Raw genomic sequence first — 19,137 nt, 5'->3', positions numbered from 1 at the left:
CTGGCGCACACATGGTGGGCGGCTGCGGGCGCGGTCCCCGGGGCCCTGCGACCCCAGGTTGGCGTGGCGGGGACTGGGCCTTGGAGCCAGCTGAAAGAAGGGGCGCCCCAAAAGCCAGCCTCCCACCGCGCCTGCTCCCCGAGGGCTGGGGGCCTTCCCGCCCCCAGTTTCTTTGCGAAGTCCTGCATAAGCTATTTCAAAGCTGAGTCACCTCAAGGATCCTCAGTTGGGGAGGGGAAGAGAGAAGCGGGGTGCAGCTTTGAAACGCTGGTTGTGCTGTGGGGTTGTCTGTCGTCCACCAGACCAGCACAAGGGTCTCATTGAGACTTGGCCCAGCAATACACCGGCGGGCCCTAATGTGTGTGATGTGTGTGTGCACATGTGTGTGCATGTGTGCATACGTCAGTGTGTGTGTACATGTGAGTGTGCCTGCGTGTGTGTGTGTGTGTGTGTGTGTGTGTGCGCGCGCGTGCTCCTGCACATGTGTGTGTCAGTATTTGTACTCCTTTGACTATGAAGTGTCCTGGGAAGCAGAGAGCTGATCTCTGAGATGCTAAGAGCTGCCGCCGCCTAGGAGACCTCTGTGTCCCAAGACATTTGTCTCTGCAAATTCCAAGTTAGACACAGCCGTTTGGAGAGGGCAGTTAAAGTGACTCGCTTAAAGGCTGCACAGACAACATGGCAAATGTGGGTGTTTCTGGAATTCCTCCCCTGGGGGAAGATAGAAGCAACACCCACCTCTTCCTCATAAGATTGTCAAACCAAAGTTCCGTTCCACAAAAGTCCACCGTGGGGAGCCAGTGAGTGTATTGGGCTTACTTACAGGGCAGGGGTGAGGGGTGCTTACAGGAGTGGGGGACCCCAAAGCAGCCACACTGGAAAGTCTTCACCAGGCCGGGATGATAGCCTCCCCATAGCTTCACAGATGGAGCTCCCCCCCCCCCCCCCCCCCAGTTAACCTCCTCCAGCCTGTGTACCTTCTCACCTCTTGGAGACGATCGGATCAAGTGCTGTTAGGGAAAACTGCACACTAGTGTCTGGGAACAAGGCTGGACCTCTTGGGAGGTGAGGGGTCGAGGACCTTCATTTCCTCCGTGAGGCAATGTCAATGGCCACGCCCAGCCTCTGCTCTCATAAGTAGGCACCGCTGAGCTGATGAAGATGGTGGCTGTTTCACGTGGCGGAACAGTGGGATTTGAAAGGGTTTACATCACTTTCTGATAAATAAATCCCCTAACTGTAGAGTGCTGTGCCCCATGCACTGTTTTAAGAACAGCACGTGTATTATTAATTCATCTCCTGTACGGGAGGTGTTTCTGCTGCCCTCTGTGCTGGGCTGAACTTGGAACGTGCACTCATAACTGACCCCGGGTCCCCCAGCAGTGAGGGGGACTGAGATTTGAGCCCCACAGCCTGGCCCAAGCATCCAGATCCTTCCCCATTGTGCTCAGTGAATCCCCTCAGACTCTGTGGCCTAGCTTATTCTGGACAGCTGGACATAAGAAAATGCTGGAGATGGGGATGCAAGGCCTCCAATCGACATGGTTTTGAAAGCCAGCTAAAGGAAGAAGAGATGGAATGCCTTTCCTCTTACACAAGAGAAAACCCGGAAACAACCTAAGTGTCCATCGGGAGGAGATTGACTGGTTAAGAAAATACAGTGTCTCCCCTGGGACGTGATGACACCATTCACGAGGAGTGTGAAGAAGCTAAAACCCCAGACAGGTGTGGGTGGCGGGGACTGACTGTCAGGCACCTTGTGTCAGCCTAGCTCAGTGCCACTTGCTTTGAGAAGCCTGATGTCCCCCGGTCACCTGAATCAGCTCCATGAGATGTCAAGATAAAAACACCCACTGCAGAATATGACCTGTGCTGCCCCAGCACATCCTGGATGCCGGGCATGTAAGTGCTCAGAGACCACTCTCCCTATTCCTAGTAAGGAACCCGAGACTCAGAAAAGCGAAGCCCGGTGTTCCCAGAGCTGGCAGGGGAAGCCAGGACTTGATTGCAGCCATTGACCATGAACATGGGGTACCTGCCACATGGCTGGAGGGAGTCTATTGGTCTTGACAGTGGAGTTGTACAGTTCACAGCCCATGTAGGTGTATACCTTGTCCCTGGTATGTCTGCTCCGAATCCTGGCCTGTTAACCAAAAGAGAAAATGGGGTTCTCACGTAAGCTCTGAGAAGATTCATGATAGCTGTGTGGCCAGGGGCATAGGACAGGCAGGATACGGAAGAAAACAACAAATACTTACCGTCGTGAGGGATGTATAGAGAGGCTCTGCTGTTGTCCATTGTTTCTTTTCCTTAGACAGGAGAATTCTGATCTCCAGAGCCCCTCTCCATTGCTCTCTGTAATAATGAAAACTCTCTCTGTCCCGTGCAGTCCTGGCCACAGATGGCTACTGAGGCTGCGAGACATGGCCTGTTTTGCAGTGGAGGAATGAGGTTCGCGTTCTTTGTTTTAATTAATAGTTGATTAAAATCATATTAGATGTATTTATTTTATGTGTGAGTATTTGCCTGTGAGGATGTATGCCCATGTGCATGCTGGATGCCTGTGAGGGTCAGAAGAGGGCATTGGAAACTGGAGTTATGGATGGTTGTGAGCCACCATGTAGGTGTTGGGAATTGAACCCAGGTCCTCTGCAAGAGTAACCATTGCTCTTAACTGCTGAGCCATCTCGCTCAACCTCAGTAAGACAAAAGGGACTAGGAGAGAGCATGGGATCCCTGGAGCTGAGTTCCCAGTGGATGCTAGGAACCAAATTCTGGTCCTCTGGAAGAGCAGCAAATGACCTTAACCGATAAGGCATCTCTCCAGCCCCTAGATTATTTTGTCTTGAGATAGGACCTCAGGCCGGGCGGTGGTGGCGCACGCTTTTAATCCCAGCACTCAGGAGGCAGAGGCAGGTGGATCTCTGTGAGTTCGAGGCCAGCCTGGTCTCCAAAGCAAGTTCCAGGAAAGGCGCAAAGCTACACAGAGAAACCCTGCCTCAAAAACCAAAAAAAAAAAAAAGAAAGAAAAAGAAAGAGATAGGACCTCAGATCCTCTGTGTGGATGAGGATGACTTTGAACTCTCAATTCTTCTGCCTCCACCTCCTGACGTCTGGGATCACAGGTGTACGCAGACACACCTGGCTTTCTTCTCTTGAATCAAAGAGAATTCTCGCTCCAATGGTTATAGCATCAATATCCTCATGTCTCTGCCCTACACAGCAGCACTGGGTGACAGCCATGCATGGCCCCTCGGAGTTTTCTACCTGGGTACTGCGATCCAGACTTAGATCTCATCCCACTGAGCCGTCTTCCCAGCCCCAAAGGCTCTGTTTTTGTTTGTTTTGTTTTGTATTGTTTGTTTGCGGTCCTGGAACTCTGTAGACCGGGTTGGCCTCACATTCAGAGATCTGCTTGCCTCTGCTTCCTACGGGGACTAACGACACATGCCACCATGCTCTGCTCCGAGGTTGCTTCTCTGACAAGCAGAGTAGTACTGACACACCCCAATGCTGTGTGTGCGCCTTGGAAGAATCTGGAAGAATTAGTATCAGTCTTGCTGCTGAAGGCCTGGGTCACACCTGGGAAAGCTGCTTTAAGAGTGAACAAAGGGCTGGGTGACAGTGGTGCAGGCCTTTAATCCCAGCCCTCAGGAAGCAGAGGCAGGCGGATCTCTGTGAGTTCGAGACCAGCCTGGTCTACAGAGCAAGTTCCAGGACAGCCAGGGCTACACAGAGAGAAAGATTGTCTCGAAAAAATAAAACCGAACCAACAAACAAAAAAGGCGTGAACAAAGTTGGGCTAGGGCTGTGGCTCTGTTGGTGGAGTGTTTGCCTGGCACACGTGAAGTCTGTTCCATCCCCAGCACCACACAAACGTCACGGCAATTCACACCTGCAGTCACGGCAGTTCACACCTGCAGTCCCAGAACTAGGGAGGTGGGACAGGAGGACCAGAAGTTCCAGCTCATGTGCTACATAGCATGTTCAAGGTCATCCTGGGCTATGAAGAGTGAATCTGGGTGCAGTGGTGCACCCCTTTAAGTCCAGCAGTTGGGAGGCTGAGGCAGGCAGATCTCTGGGAGTTCAAGGCCAGCCTGGTCTACAGAGTGAGCTCCAGGCCAGCCAGGCTTACATAATGAGGTCCTGTCTCAAAAAGAGTGAACTAGATGATCTTGGGAAGCAGAGTCCCCTGGTGTCACGGTATCTCTTAGCATAAACCCAGTATCACCGGGAGGGCCCACGAGGAAAGTGGATCCGAACTGAGTGGGGAGCGTTTCCTAGAGGGAGGGGTGGCTGTTCTGGGGGCTGTGACTGGGAACGTGTTAGAGATGCTGGATGGACGTCTCTTTTGACACAGACTCTGCATCCTCCATGCAGGTGCCCTGGGTAGAACTTGGAGGCAGACAGGTACCCCGCCCTGTTGCTACACCACAGGGAACGGGCATTTCTAGGCTACCTGGGTGGGTAAATGGGCAGAGTGCTCCGATTCGCTATGGTAGAGGATGGCCAGTAAGCAGCAGAAATCACATTGCATCCGCCCCCTGGGTGTGCTGAAGTCATAGCAGGTGCTACCTTCTGGCTGCATGCAGGAGGAAGGGGCCAGCAGAGCAGCAGCATCCTCTCCCTCAATCTAGGATGGGTGAACTTCTTCAGGGACAAATGTCCTTTGGTTACTAGTCATTCAGGGGACAGAAAGACTGACCAAGATTCTAGTGCTGTGTGGCTCGAGTTAGTTACATTCCCTCTCTGATCCCTCACTGCCCCACACTGCAAACTGGGTTTAATTGCAGGCCTCCGCATTTGAGAAGGAGAGGCTTCATAAGCCAGTGTGTAGAGTGTAATGAAAGTCGAAGAGGCGAAGCCAAAAAAACAGGGTTGGGGAGAAGTCCAGTCCCGACCACAGGCCCCCTGCTGTGTGGAGGCTGGGGCAGAGAGTCTTGCTGGAGACAGCCCTTGGAGCCTCGCCTGGCAGGGCCCGGCCAAGCTTGCAAAGCAAATTTTCCGCTTTGTAGGACTCACAACTGGGTCATGGAAACCTCCGGCTTTGCCCTGGAGCTTGGCCTCTGGGAGGGGTCACAGCAGGTCCTACGCCTGGGGTGGATGGACAGAGTGGTGGGCACGCCGGATCTGGGCTACTCTCAGGAGATGAAGCTGGACCAGAACGGGCTCCCTGGGGCCAGAACCGGGCTTGGGGAGTGGGTCCTGGTGGGGGTCCGGAGGTTTATGGTGGGGACCGGCAGAGCACCGGCCAGCTGCAAACAGGTCTTCCAGGGAAAGGGAAGTGGGGGTGGGGTCTGGGATATCACACACACACACACACACACACACACACACACACACACACACACACACACACCAACTCACCAAGCTTCCAGGAACACGGAAGAACAAAAGAAACTCAGGATCTGAGAAGGGGCGTCTCCCAGCCCAGGCCCATTTTTCTCCTCCTTGGATGCTCTAGAAAGGGGCAGCGTTTGTTGTCTGGATGGCTGCCTGCTGCACCCTGGCGCAGGTCCTACCCGCAGCTCAGCTGTCCTGCAGCCCACCCAGGAATCCCCAGTACAGAGGCGGGGGTGGTGAAGACTCGTGTACCCTGTGTGTCCAGGAAAAACACAGGGGGCCCCACTTCTTTCACCATACCTCAGTTTCCCCATCTGCAAATGAGGTGCTTTGTTGATGATCCCTAAGACCCCTGTGGGCTCTGAGTCCTTCAGAGGATGAACGGTGGCCCAGGGGCTCCAGAACTGCCCGTGGATTTGCTCAAACCAAGCCTAGCCAGACATTTGGGTCATGTCTGTAATCCAGGCCGAGGCAGGAGAATTGCTATGAGTTTGAGGCCAGTCTGAGCTTAGAGGGAGACATTTCTCAAACAAAACAAACAAAACAAAAACCTGGGCTGGAGAGATGGCTCAGCAGTTAAGAGCACTCATTGATTCCCAGACAGCCTAAGTTCAGTTCCCAGCACCACACACGTCCAGTGGCTCACAACATACTGTACTCCAGCTCCAAGGATTCAGACACCGTGCTCTGGTCTCCTGAGCATCCACACACATAACACATATATGCACACTTTTAAGAATAAAATTAAATATTAATAAAATAACTGAAGCCGGGCATAGTGGTGGACACTTTTAATCCCAGCACTTGAGAGGCTGAGTCAGGCAGATCTCTGAGTTTGAGACCAACCTGGTCTACAGAGTGAGTTCCAGGACAATCCATTGAGACACTGTCTCAGAAAAAAACAAAGCACAAAAAGACTGGATATGATAGCCAGGTGGGCTGGGCAGTGGTGGCGCATGCCTTTAATCCCAGCACTCAGGAGGCAGAGGCAGGCGGATCTCTGAGTTCTAGGCCAGCCTGGTCTACAAAGCAAGTTCCATGGCAGCCAAGGCTACACAGAAAAACCCTGTCAGAGAAAACCAAAATAAAAACAAAAACAAAAACAAACAAACCCACCCAAAACTGGGTGTGGTGGCACACAAGTCTGTGATCCTAGCCCTAGCTGCAAGCTGAGTTTGAGGCCGTCTTGAACCACATGAGACCCTGCCCAAGACAGGCAGAGGAAAACGACAAAAACCCAACATGAAATTCGACAGCCTTGGTGTCTGGTCCCAGCCCTCACCTCTCCTTCCTACTGGCTGTAGTCTGGAGGCTCCAGGCCTCACGGGGGAGATGAAAGCACCCATGGCCCCATGGGTCTCTGTGTTCCGGTCTGGAGGTGGTTAATGGGCAGTGTAGCCCTTATTAAAATGTAGGTCCTATACTAAATTGGCAGTTGGCCATCCGCCTTAGATTAAAACCAGACAGAAGACATGAGCTCCTTCTCGGACTGGATTTGGAACTGGGGCAGCCCCTCTCCCCGCTACCGCTTCCTCGGTCCGCCTGTGCTTCAGCTGCAGTCAGGTGCTTCACTCTCCAGAGCTTAGGGTCGGGGGCACAGGAACGGAGACCAAGTTGCCCATCTGTGTGATCAGAGGAACACTCGGCTCCGGTTTGCTGAGGTCTGGGAAACCATAGGCCTTGGGCGCACAAGGGACTGTTGGCACTGGTACCCACCAGGAGCCCCAAGCCCGTGTGGGACTGTGTGTCTGGTCTTTCTTTTTTTCTTTTTTTGGTTTTCTGAGACAGGGTTTCTCTTGTGTAGCTTTGCGCCTTTCGTGGAACTCACTTGGTAGCCCAGGCTGGCCTCGAACTCACAGAGATCTGCTTGGCTCTGCCTCCCGAGTGCTGGGATTAAAGGCGTGCGCCACCACCACCCAGCTGTCTGGTCTTTCTTGTGCTTGAGAACCTCGCAGATGTCCTCTGCCAGGGGCCACATCCCTGTCCTCCCAGGCCTTGCTTTGTCTTGGCCTTGCTCCCTTGAGTCGGCCCGCTGTGGCTGACCCACACGGATGCTCCCTTGAGTCGGCCACTGTGGCTGACCCACACGGGATGCTCCCTTGCCTACTGTCTCAGAGCACTCAAATGTCTCCCAGTGTGCCATGCCCTCATCTATGGTACTATCAACTTTGTCTCTTACTGGGAGATTCATGGCCATCAATCACCTTTGCTTCATTCTTTCCCAACCCGAGTTTTCCCTGTGTCCCCCCTTTATATATATATGTGTGTGTGTGTGAGAGAGAGATGTATGCATGTGTGTGTGAGAGCCAGGCTGTGCACATGCTATGGTGAATGGTGGGAGTCAGAAAGCAGCCTCACCTTCTGCCTTGTTTGAGCCATGGTGTTTTGTTCTCACTGTGTGCCAGGGCAGCTGGTCTGTAATTCCAGGCATTCTCTGGGCTCCGCCCCCCCGTTTCTCCACCATGCGGCTGCTGAGGTTGCCAGTGGCTCCTCCGTCTGGCTTTACTCAGGTCCTCACTCACGTGCGTGGCCAGCTCTTCACCCACGGGGCCGCCTCCCCAGCCCATTTTGTGAGTTGTATTTTTACCTTTTTCAGGGATGTTCACAAGGTTGTTAATTGGCATGCACAGGGCTGGGGTTGTTTGGAGGCAGGGTCTGTCTGTATAGCCTGGGCTGCTCTTGAATTTGAAGGCCTCCTGCCTCAGCCTCCCCAGTGCTGATATTACATAAAGTGCATGCCACCGCCCGGCAAGTCTTTAATTTTGATGAAGTTCAGCTCTTCTCCTTGTTTGCATGTGTCTTGCCTCCCTGTTGGCAAGAGCGGAATGAGGTATACAAACAGGAAGCAGAGAGAAAAACACTTTTTGTGGTGATACATCTGTAATCTAAGAAATAAAGCTTCCCTGAAGATCAGAGGACAGAGCCAGCCACAGAGGTCAGGCAGTGGTGGCACACACCTTTAATTCCAGCACTTGGGATCACACACCTTTAATCCCAGCACTAGGAAGGCTGAAACAGGAAGTGATGTGGCTGGGCAGAGAAAGGAATATAAGGCAAGAGGAGAGGAATCCGTGCTCTCGCAGAGGCTCTGTTGGGCTGAGGAGTTGGTGAGGTAAGAGGTGGTAGCCGTGGTTTGCTCTGCTTCTCCGACCTTTCAGCTTTCACCCTGATGTCCGGCTCCGGGTTTTTATTATAAGACCGTTTAGGATTTGTGTAACACTTTCTTCAACAACTGAGGGACATGGTCCAGGAGCCTAAGACAGATGACTGGTCACAGCCAGGGAGCTGGGCAGGCCTTTCTGGACAGACCAGGAAGGCCCAACGTGAGTACGTGTTAGCCAGACCCAAAGGGAAGAATGGGACAGGTGCCCTGAAAACAGGAACAGCATGTACAAAGGTCCTGTGGCAGGAAGGGGCCCGTCCTTGCTTCCCAGGGCTCCTACTGGTGCATTGGGCCCTTCCCTGCGATTTTCTGGCCCCATAGAAATGTGCACAATGTATCATGCCTTTAAAAGACAGGCCTCTGGCTGGGCGATGGTGACACACACCTTTAATTCCAGCACTTGGGAGGCAGAGGCAGGAGGATCTCTGTGAGTTCGAGGCCAGCCTGGGCTACAAAGCAAGTTCTCTGTTACACAGAGAAACCTTCTCTCGAAAAACCAAAAAAATAAAATAAAATAAAAATTAAAGACAGGCCTCTGGCACCGGAGCCCAAGTGTACTGCAGATGGGAATTTGGGGGGCCTGAGGTAGGCTAAGCAGCTGCCATGCTTGGGGAAGGGGGTCATCTCAGATTTGCTGAAAGGGTTAGGCACCCCAGAATCAGGCCAGGGTAGCTTATGGCCCTGGGTTCTTCCCTCCTGTGCCATGAGATAGGGGCAGACCCCCCAGGATTCAGCCTGTCTTCTCTCCTTGGTGGTTTATCACCGTCCACAGGCTGGTAGCTGTAAATCTGTGTCCCTGTCTTGAGCTTTGGTTAGACATTAATAAGACAGGGTGTCCTTGGCACGTCGGACAGGGCCAGACCCTAGCTGGCACAGCCCTTCTTAGGCCCCAGGCCCCATATTGATGTGACTTGAGTCCTGGGCTTTCTGGTCCCTTAAGGCAAAGCCTTCGGCCTGGACAGGAGGGCGGACTCTGAAGTCCTCCCCGGCCTGTCAGGGGCCCTCCATTCACTCATTTGTACATTCAGTGCTTAGCAGACGCTCACGTGCGCCAGGCCCTGCAGTGGGCTGCAAGGAGAGAAGAACCAGAAAGCTCCACTCCCACTGAGACGGAGACGCTTGCACTCGGGAGGCAGAGGCAGGTGAATCTCTGTGAGTTCGAGGCCAGCTTGGTCTACAGAGCAAGATCCAGGACAGGCTCCAACGCTACACAGAGAAACCCTGTCTCGAAAAACAAAACAACACACACACAGAGAGAGAGAGAGAGAGAGAGAGAGAGAGAGAGAGAGAGAGAGAGAGAGAGAGAGAGAGAGAGAGAAAGAGAGTTGGCTGTTCCCACTTCCTAGATCTGACTCCTGGGGCAGGGAGTGGTTAAGGGTATGCATGGCCGTTCTGCTAGCGACGACCTCAGATCTGGGCCTAAGGTCCCTTTCCTCCTCAGCCAGGCCATTCCACTCTCATTCTTGTTCTTTTCTAGTGCTTTGTTTTGTTTTGTTTTTCTTTACATTCCTTTTTCTTCCTTTTTATTTATTCTTTGTGACTTTCACATCATGCATCTCGATAGCATCCATTTCCCTGTTCCTTCGTAGCTGCCCTCAGCCCTTGCAACCTCCCCCTAGTTTCTGGATTTTTTTAAAAATTATTTATTTTCTACTTTATGTCCATTGGTGTTTTGCCTGCATGCATGTCTGTGTGAGGGTGTCGAGTCCCCTAGAACTGGAATTACACACATGTGGGTGCTGGGAAATGAACCTCGGTCCTCTGGAAGAGCAGCCAGTGTTCTTAACTGCTGAGCGGTCTCTCCAACCCTCTCTTTTCTAGTTTTTTGGGACAAAGTTTCATGGAGTCCAGGCTGGCCGAAAATTCACTCTGTCGCCCAGGATGACTGGATTTTTGATCCTCCAATCTCTCCTGTCCTGGTGCTGGGATGGCAGGTGTACGAGGTTTAAGTGGATTTCCGGGTGGACCTGCTTCATGCGTGCTAAGGAACACTGTGGATGAGCCACCCACCCCCACCCCCCACTCCTGTCCACTGCCTCTCTGGCTCGATTTGTAGCCCCCCCCCCCCTCGGCAAAAGACGTGCCTTTCTTCTCTAGGGGCGGTCAGAGGAAACCTGGTCTCTACCAAGGAGCTCCTGACACCTCAGCCAGGACCCCCAGTCTGTAGCACCTCTAGCTCTGTCCTTGGCTGTAATATGGACTTTTCTCACAGCCTCCCCTCCCCCCCAGGACTGCCTCGTGTTAATTTGTTAAATCCTCGTCAAGGTCCCTGGGACCAGTGGTTTATTTTTCCGATCATGTTGGCAGGGATCACGGGGGATGGAGCTTATTTGGTCAGAATGAATGCTAATTAATAAACTTTATTTATTTGGGTTGGAGCTCGGCGCAGCCCAAGGGTCAGGCACAGACGACTGTTGGAAGTGTCCACAGCACTTGAGAAAGGCAGGATGGGCGGGCTAAGTTTATTTGTCTCCCGAAGAATTCTCAGCTAATTCCCTCCAGGCTATTGAGATCCTAAATTACCCGGAGTAAGAAGCACCACGGGCACACAAGGCAGAGGGACACTGGGTGTTTGGCAGCGAGCAGGGCTTTTAAATGTCTTTGGGTCACAGTCAGGCAAACAAATGGTATGTGTGCCCGTCACTCTGTCATTGTGATGTCACTGAGAACGGTGTCACTTAGGTTATAAGAGACTAAAAGCCGCAGCTGGCCTCCCTGTTTCAAGCTTCTGACCCAGCCTCAGCAGAGCAGTGGGTGCTGATGGGGGGCTCTGGGTTTTGTAAATTCTGTTGGTGTGCTCCTTCGGTTTTATTTTTTGTTTGTTTGCTTGCTTGATTTTGTTTTGTTTTGTTTTTTCGTGGTTTTTTGTTTTTGTTTTTGTTTTTGTTTTTTTGAGACAAGGTTTCTCTAGGTTACAGCTCTGGCTGTCCTGGAACTTGATCTGCGGACCAAGCTAGCCTCAAACTCACAGAGATCCGCCTGCCTCTGCCTCCTGAGTGCTGGGATTAAAGGCGTGCACAGCCACCTCTCGGCTGCTCCTTTGGTTTTATTTTATTTTTGTTTTTGTTCTCTGTTCTGGACGTGGAACCAGGGCCCCATTCATCCAAGTGCCTCTACACTGAGCCGCACCCTTAAGCCTCTTGTTTCTTCTTTAGAGTCTGATTCTCACTAACTTGCCCAGGCTGACCTTGAACTCAGTCTGTAGACCAGGCTGCCTTGGTATGTGCGATCTCTCACAGTGGTCTTTAAACGTGTTTAATCACCTGCGGGAAGCAGGGAGGGGTCCTGGAGCCAAAGGAGACTGCACGCAAGCTCTCCTGGGATGCAGCCCACCCAGTGAGCACCAGCCCGGGAGAGAGAGGATGCCGGGATGAGACAGGGCACGCACACCAACTGGGGCTGGGAGAGAACTGACTGATTTCCCGAATACCTGAAGCCAAGCTTGGAGCCCGGAGGGAATCCCTGTTCTCAGGAGGCAGAGCAGGAACCTGTGACAAGCAGGTCAAACAGCGGCCCTTGCCGGACTAGAGTGGCCTCACGGGCTGTGCCCTGGAGGCTGCTGCTTTGATGAGTCCCTGTGTCCTTCCACCACCGTACAGGAAGGGACCAAAGGACCAGGCTGTCACTCAGAGCCCTCATTTGGTGAACAACGGCTGTCTGTGCTCTTCACTAAGGACACTTAGCAGCTCACACCAACTGGAGTCCTAGAGCAAGCTTCTGTCCCTAAACTCCCATTATGGAGGCTTCCTCAGGGACCAGACACTGCTCAGGTCTGTCACGGAGGCAGTGGACATCTCTGCACTGGTTGAGATGATGGAGGCTAGAGGTTCATCACTGTGGGCTCTGAGAGCTGGGACAGACAGTGTCACCAAGCCTGGGAGTGAGGTGGCTGTAGGAGGGGACCTTGGAGGGATGGGGCTACACAGCCTGGAATGAGAGAGCCTGAGAGCCTCAGTTTCCCCATGTGGGAAGTGGCTCAGCACCTCACAGCCATGCTGGACTTTGGTGGGAGGCCACTGAAATCCTTTTGCCCAGACTGGTTTTTCTGGAGTGTTCTGCCTCCAACTACCCTGCTGTCGTGCCCCTAGGGGGCACTAGCTAAAGCCCCGTGATGGGCTCTTGTGGCCCTGGGGGAAGGGGCCTGGGCACTGAGTCTTGGCTATAAGTCACTACCAGAATATCTGGCCTCAAGTGCCATTGTTTCTTCCCACAGCCACTCAGCGGGGAAGCCTGCAAAAATGGTTTTCATTTAAACACCCCCAGTTTCCAATTGCTCAGAAACTTCCAGAAAAACTCTCCTTTTTTGGCTGAAATGCCTCCTGCATTGGGTGTGTGCCCAAGCGGCGTTGCCTGAAGGGGGGCGGAAGTCAGCTCTGGGGATGGCTCATGTTCCAGAAGCTTCCATCTCTACTTTGGGGTTCTTGTTCACCACCTGACATTCTTTCAGCACCCAGCCTTAGTTATTTTGGTTTAGGATTTCTCTCCCGTCCAGGGGTGAGGGGGTGGGGCGGGGACGGGAACATTCCCAGGCACCAGGCACACTCATCCATCTTAGCCTTTCCTCATAAGACCGGACAGGAGTGTGGAGTGACAAGGAAGCGGGGGAGGGGAGCAGGTGACAAGGCCAGCCTGCACCAGCCCTGCCGGGCTCCCGCGCCCTCGCCTCCCCCGCACACGGTCGGCTCACATTTGCACACATTTCCCAAAGAGGGAAAACTGCACACAAACTGCTGCTGTCCTCAGCCCTGTGCACTTTGGAGCAGAGGATGCCTGCACACGGGGGCGGGACTGGCCTGTGTGCTGGAGTACACTGACTAGCCCCCCTAACTCACTGCTAGTCCCAGGAGCACCCCCGGTAAAAACCGTCTGCAGGGCTGGGCTGTAGCTCGGTCGGGTGCGTGCTGGTGGAGCATGAGACCCTGGCTCCATCCCCAGCACTGAATACAGACACACTGAAAGTGGGGTCAGGGGATGGGCGCAGTGGTATGCATCTGCACGGGTCTCTAATCCCAGCACTCAGGAGTCAGAGGTCTCAGGATCTCTGTGAGTTCAAGGCCGGCTTGGGCTACACAGAGAAACCCTGCCTCGAAAACAAAATTACATTTTTATTTATGCTGTGAGTGTGAGCACAGTTGTAGGGGGATGCATGTGCCCCAGTGCTCCTGTGGAGGTCGGGGACATTTTTCACAGGAGTCTGTTCTCGCCTCCTACCATGTGGTTCTGGGGGTTGAACTCAAGACAGTCAGGTTTGTCTGCAAGTGCCCTGGCCACTGAGGTATCCTGCTGGCCCCTCTTTTCATTTCCCTCTCCCTCACCTAACACACTCGTGAGCCTTGCACTCTCTTGTGAGCCCTTGCACTCTCTTGTGAGCCCTTGCACTCTCTTGTGAGCCCTTGCACTCTCTTGTGAGCCCTTGCACTCTCGATCCCTTCTGCAGTTCTAGGGACGAAGCCCAGGGCCTCCCCTCTGCCAGGCAAGTGCTCTGCCCCCAAGCCACAAGGTTTTCTTTGAGTATCAGAACCAGGGAGGAATGTGTCACTAAAAAAAACAAAATATGAAGTATGGATTAGAATCCCAAAGACGGCCTGAGAGCAGCTCTCATGGCCGACCAGCAGCCACCAGCAGCCACCAAGGCCTCCCCAGCAGCAGTGGTGGGAAGCGTCCAGGACAGACCTGTAAGGGACTTGGCCACACCCAACACTTGCTCACTGGCCACGACTCCCACGTCTAGGAATCTGTAGCAAATGTGAGCAGCAGAACACATGCTCCTGTTTGATGGGGGTTTGTTGTAGCTTCAAAAAACTGGAAACGCACCAAGTGTCCATCATGAGGACCCGTGAACAAACCACAGCACGGTTGCCTGTGTGTGCCCTGTGAAGAGGAGCAAGAGGTTCCCTTCACCAGCTGAATAAATGAGCCCAGGAAGGCTCATTACACACATTGTATTATACTGAGAAAAAAAAAAGACAATACTGGAGGGATGGAGCAAAAACTAATTAAAAGGCTAGAAAGATGGCTCCATGGTTAAGAGCACTGGCTGTTCTTCCAGAGGACCCGGGTTCAATTCCCAGCCCCAACATGGCAGCTCACAACTGTAACTCCAGTTCCAGGATACCCAACACCCTCACACAGACTCAGGCAAAACACCAACATACATAAAATAAATCTTAAAAAAAAAAAAAAAGCTAAGTAAAGACTGAAATGGAAGGTTCCAGAATATTAGAAAATAAAACAGCCCAGTCAGAGCCCCAGCACATGTGGCATGGCAGCATGCTTGTTGGCCTCTAAGTTTGAACCATGATGATGCAGTCTTACGAACCACAGGGCTTGGGACTGGGGAGCTTGGGGCCTTTGCTCTGCTTTGTACCCTCCTGTGTCTGCTGGACACGGCACGGTGGCAAGCGATGCTGCTTGGCTACTAAAGCACACATTTTAGGAGCTGGGAGGGAGCTCAGTGGTAAAATGCCTGCTATGTAAGCGTGAGGACCTGTAACTGCAGCATGGGGGGGGGGTAGACAGGCAGATCCTGGGGAGCTTGCTGACCACAAAGTCTGTCTGGCTCTAGTTCAGAGAGAGACACTGTCTCAAATAAATGAATGGATGGATGGATGGATGGATAGACAGATTGATAAATGGATAGATGAGGGAGTGGATGGATGGATGGAGAGGTGGATGAATATTATGGATGGATAGACAAATGGATGAATGGATGGATATATGGAGAGGCAGACGGGTAGGTGGGTGGGTAGATAGATGGGTATGTAGATGGGTGGATGGATATGTAGATGGGTGGATATATGGATAGATAAACTAATAGGTGGGTGAGTGATAAATGGACATGGGCAAAAGGTAGCAGGTTAGCTAAGAGGACATCATGTTCCAACCCTCAGGTCAGGCCACCTGCAGAGGTAGACACAGGAAAGCCAATGGAAGAGGAGCCGATGGCTGATACTGTGGACATCCCTGGGCCACAGGGACCCCATGTACCACACAGGGTATTGTGGAAAGCTGACCCTCCATCTTTCCTTAGGTGACTGTCCCAGCCCGGGCCGTGGCCATGCCACCAAACGAAAGAAGAAGCAGCGACGGAACCGAACCACGTTCAACAGCAGCCAGCTCCAGGCCCTGGAGAGAGTGTTCGAGCGCACACACTACCCTGACGCCTTTGTGCGTGAGGAGCTGGCCCGGCGTGTCAACCTCAGCGAGGCACGTGTCCAGGTAAGTAGGACCCATCCAGAGGCTCCCAGAGAGCCCCCGTCCCTGGTGGCCACTGGTGGCCCGGGAGCAGGCACTTGCCAGGGGAGAGAGGCGTTAGCTCAGAGCCCCTGGGGCCAGGAAAACGAAGCTCAGATGGAAGCCTTGCTGCAGCCAGTGACGTGGAAGGAGCGAGGGGTCTCATCCCGATCAGTTTCTCCCTGCAAATAGATCCACCTACAATGCAGGCTATGTTATGGTTCAGGGAGCTGATGTTTGTATAAAAGTAGAGCCGGGGTGGGAAGACTGCTCAGCGGGTAACGTGCTTGCCATGGCATGCAGACCTGAGTTCAGATCGCTAGCACCCGTGTAAAAAGCTGAGGGAGGTAGTGTACCCCTGTAATACCAGTGCTGGGCAAGTGGAGACAGGAGGATCCTGGGGATCACTGGCGGCCAGTCTGGAACAGACAAGCTCCAGGCTCAGTGAGAGACTCTTTCTCAATAAAAGAACAAATAGAAAGAAAAAGAAGCCGGGCAGTGGTGGCGCACGCCTTTAATCCCAGCACTCGGGAGGCAGAGCCAGGTGGATCTCTGTGAGTTCGAGGCCAGCCTGGTCTACAAAGCGAGTTCCAGGAAAGGCGCAAAACTACACAGAGAAACCCTGTCTTAAAAATAAAACCAAAAAAAAAAGAAAAAAAGAAAAAAAAAGAAAGAAAAAGAAAATTGTGGAGCGGAATAGAGCTCCAATAGCGGTCATTGACCACTGACCGCCACACACCCATGCATGTGAGTACATGCATGCACACACACATGCATACACCACATACGCACAGAGATGAGAGCCTAGAGCAGTGCTAAGCACGAAGCTTTTGGCAAAGAAATTATTAACTTTTTTTGCCAGGCAGTGGTAGCACATACCTGTAAACCCAGCACTTGAGAGGCAGAGACAGGCGGATCTCTGAGTTTGAGCCCAGCCTGGTCTACAGAGCAAATTCCAGGACAACCAAGGCTACACAGAGAAACCCTGTCTCAGAAAAAGAAGAAGAAGAAAGGAAGGAAGAAATTATTAACTTTTTAGCCGTTCTTTGCCAGCTCTGCCCTGGCTGCCCACCTCCCTTGTTATCCCAGGACCCACTGGCTCACCTGTCCAGTGACCTTTTTTCCACGGGTCCTCCTCAGCACATTCTGCTGGCACTGTTGATCACCCCCATTCTAGAGGGAGAGTCAAAAGGTCAGAGAATGAAGCCACCAGCTCAGGCTGGGGTAGCAGTCATGCAGACCCACAAGGATGTCGCTCCCCTCAGAATCTGCCAGAACCTGCTTGCCATGCCCTTCCTCTCAGGTCTGGTTCCAGAACCGCCGTGCCAAGTTCCGCCGGAATGAGCGTGCCATGCTGGCCACCCGCTCGGCCTCGCTGCTCAAGTCCTATGGCCAGGAGGCCGCCATTGAGCAGCCCGTGGCCCCCCGACCTACGGCGCTGAGCCCGGATTATCTGTCTTGGCCGGCATCATCCCCCTACAGGTGAGATTGGGGAGCTCCTCTGGGCCAGCAGGGGCAGCTGGAGCCCCGTGAGACCTTTAAGGCCACCTCTCTGGGGAGAGCTTGGATGGTGTATGGATGAGTGTGTATACATGACCGTGCATGTGAGCGCTCAAGTATGCACAGGATCATGAGTGTGTGTGTGTGTGTGTGTGTGTGTGTGTGTGTGTGTGTGTCCACCCAAGTGTTGATGAGCAGTGTGTATGTACATGCATGTGGAGAGGGATGAAGCCAGGCCTGCCTGGAGGAGAGCAAAGGGTGGGCTCCACCCTGAGGTAGCTAGAAGGCTAAAGGAAGCCTCTCAAGCCAGTGCCCTGTATCCACCCTCCAGGTGGGAGACAGTCTGGAGTGCTGAGGGTAAGGTTCCCTGTCCTGTGATCCTGTCGGGGTCTAGAGTCATGTAGAGGAGTGGCTTTGCTGTTTAAGACAGACAGACAGACAGACAAACAAACAAAATAAACTCCTTCCTTGGGCTGGAGAGAAGGCTCAGAGGTTAAGAGCACTGGCTGCTCTCACAGAGGTCCTGGGTTCAGTTCCCAACACTCACACGGTGGCTCACAACCATCTCTAATTCCACAGGGACAAGGCACTCATGTGGTGTGCTGACATACATGTAGGCAAACATACACATAAATAAAAAGTAAAGTCAACCTTTAAAAAAAAATGGCTCCCTCCATCTTGGCCAGGTGGAAAGGAGGGGATGCTAGGGAGTTGGGCCAGCATATTCCAAAGCTCTAGGAGTTCCATCCTCTCACCAGCATAGATGACTCTGCAGGAGCCATGAACCTCTGGGAGGGATGTTGGGTGGTTAGTTTGTGTGTCTCCTGGGTTACCAACCTCCCTCCCTGATCCATCCTCACCCGGAAGCATTGGGCACAGAGTACCGCTCCAGGACAGAGCATATGTCCCGCTCTCAGGAGGGGCTCGATCCAGAGAGGAATGCCAATACACAAAGGGCAAAGGTCTCACACTCTAGCCTAGGCCATCCTCCTGCCTCAGCATCCCAGACGTTGGGATTATAGTGATGTGAGCCACTCCATCGGGCTGGGGAGGTGCCTTTGACCCAGTGCTACCTCTAGATGCTGTCTCCTCCCCCTGGCCAGGGCCACCCTGGGCCGTCAAGGGAAGTAGGACTAGCCAGATGCACCAATGGGTTCCTCTGTTTCCTGTCTCCCCAGCTCTGTGCCTCCCTACAGCCCCGGAGGTTCAAGTCCTGCGACCCCCGGGGTCAACATGGCCAACAGCATTGCCAGCCTGCGCCTCAAGGCCAAAGAGTTCAGCCTCCACCACAGCCAGGTGCCCACAGTGAACTGACAGTGTGCGCTGGGTCCAGCCTCCTCCTGGCCCAATGACAGACAGCAGCAATGGAAGTGGCCTTGTCTGTCCCTGCGCCCAGAGGGACTGGGCAGCCTCTCCTGTGCCTTCTCTTCATCCCAGCTTCCTGAGTTCCAGAGGCCTGCTGGGTACTGGAAGTGCCTTTGGTGGCTGAGAGTGTGGCCTGAGGTCCCTGGAGCGGCCTGGCCAGAAGGTGGAACAGGAGTCCGCCAAGGAACTTACTTATGTATTAAAACCAAAAAGCTTTTGTCTTTAAGGAATAAAACCATTTTTCTTAAGCTCCATGCGACTTCAGAAGGGCACGCTGGGTGCTCACGGAGGGTGCCAGCACCCGGCTGGCTGGGTCACAGCCCTCCCGGTGGATAGCAGTTTGGAGGTGGCACCAGGCCTGGACTGGCCGATACAGCAGCTTCAGTGAGGCTCACTGCCAGCTCACCTGTAGCTCACCTGTACAGTTCTTTGGGAGGTGGTGCTGTCCGCGCACGGGGTCCCCAGAAGGGAGAGGGGGCAGAAGCCAGAACCTGCTCCAGGTTCACTTCCCGTTCTGAGGCCCATGGGGACAC

The 19,137-nt window shown here is 53.2% G+C and overlaps 1 protein-coding gene across 1 annotated transcript in view; it reads left to right on the top strand.

Annotated features, from left to right (window-relative positions):
* The window catches only part of Prrx2 (paired related homeobox 2), a 37,856-nt gene extending 19,004 nt beyond the window's left edge, over window positions 1–18,852 (top strand). Inside the window, exons 2-4 of the mRNA XM_016001867.3 lie at window positions 15,537–15,724; window positions 17,043–17,221; window positions 18,418–18,852. Coding sequence (XP_015857353.2) covers window positions 15,537–15,724; window positions 17,043–17,221; window positions 18,418–18,553 — 503 coding nt within the window. The 3' untranslated portion in view covers window positions 18,554–18,852. The remainder of the gene's footprint in view (window positions 1–15,536; window positions 15,725–17,042; window positions 17,222–18,417) is intronic.
* Window positions 18,853–19,137: the final 285 nt, after the last annotated feature.

This window comes from Peromyscus maniculatus, chromosome 4 (assembly GCF_049852395.1).
Source record: "Peromyscus maniculatus bairdii isolate BWxNUB_F1_BW_parent chromosome 4, HU_Pman_BW_mat_3.1, whole genome shotgun sequence".
Classification (NCBI taxonomy): Eukaryota; Metazoa; Chordata; class Mammalia; order Rodentia; family Cricetidae; genus Peromyscus; species Peromyscus maniculatus.
The sequence above is the reverse complement of the archived record's forward strand: the minus strand, read 5'-3'. Positions and strand labels throughout refer to the sequence as shown.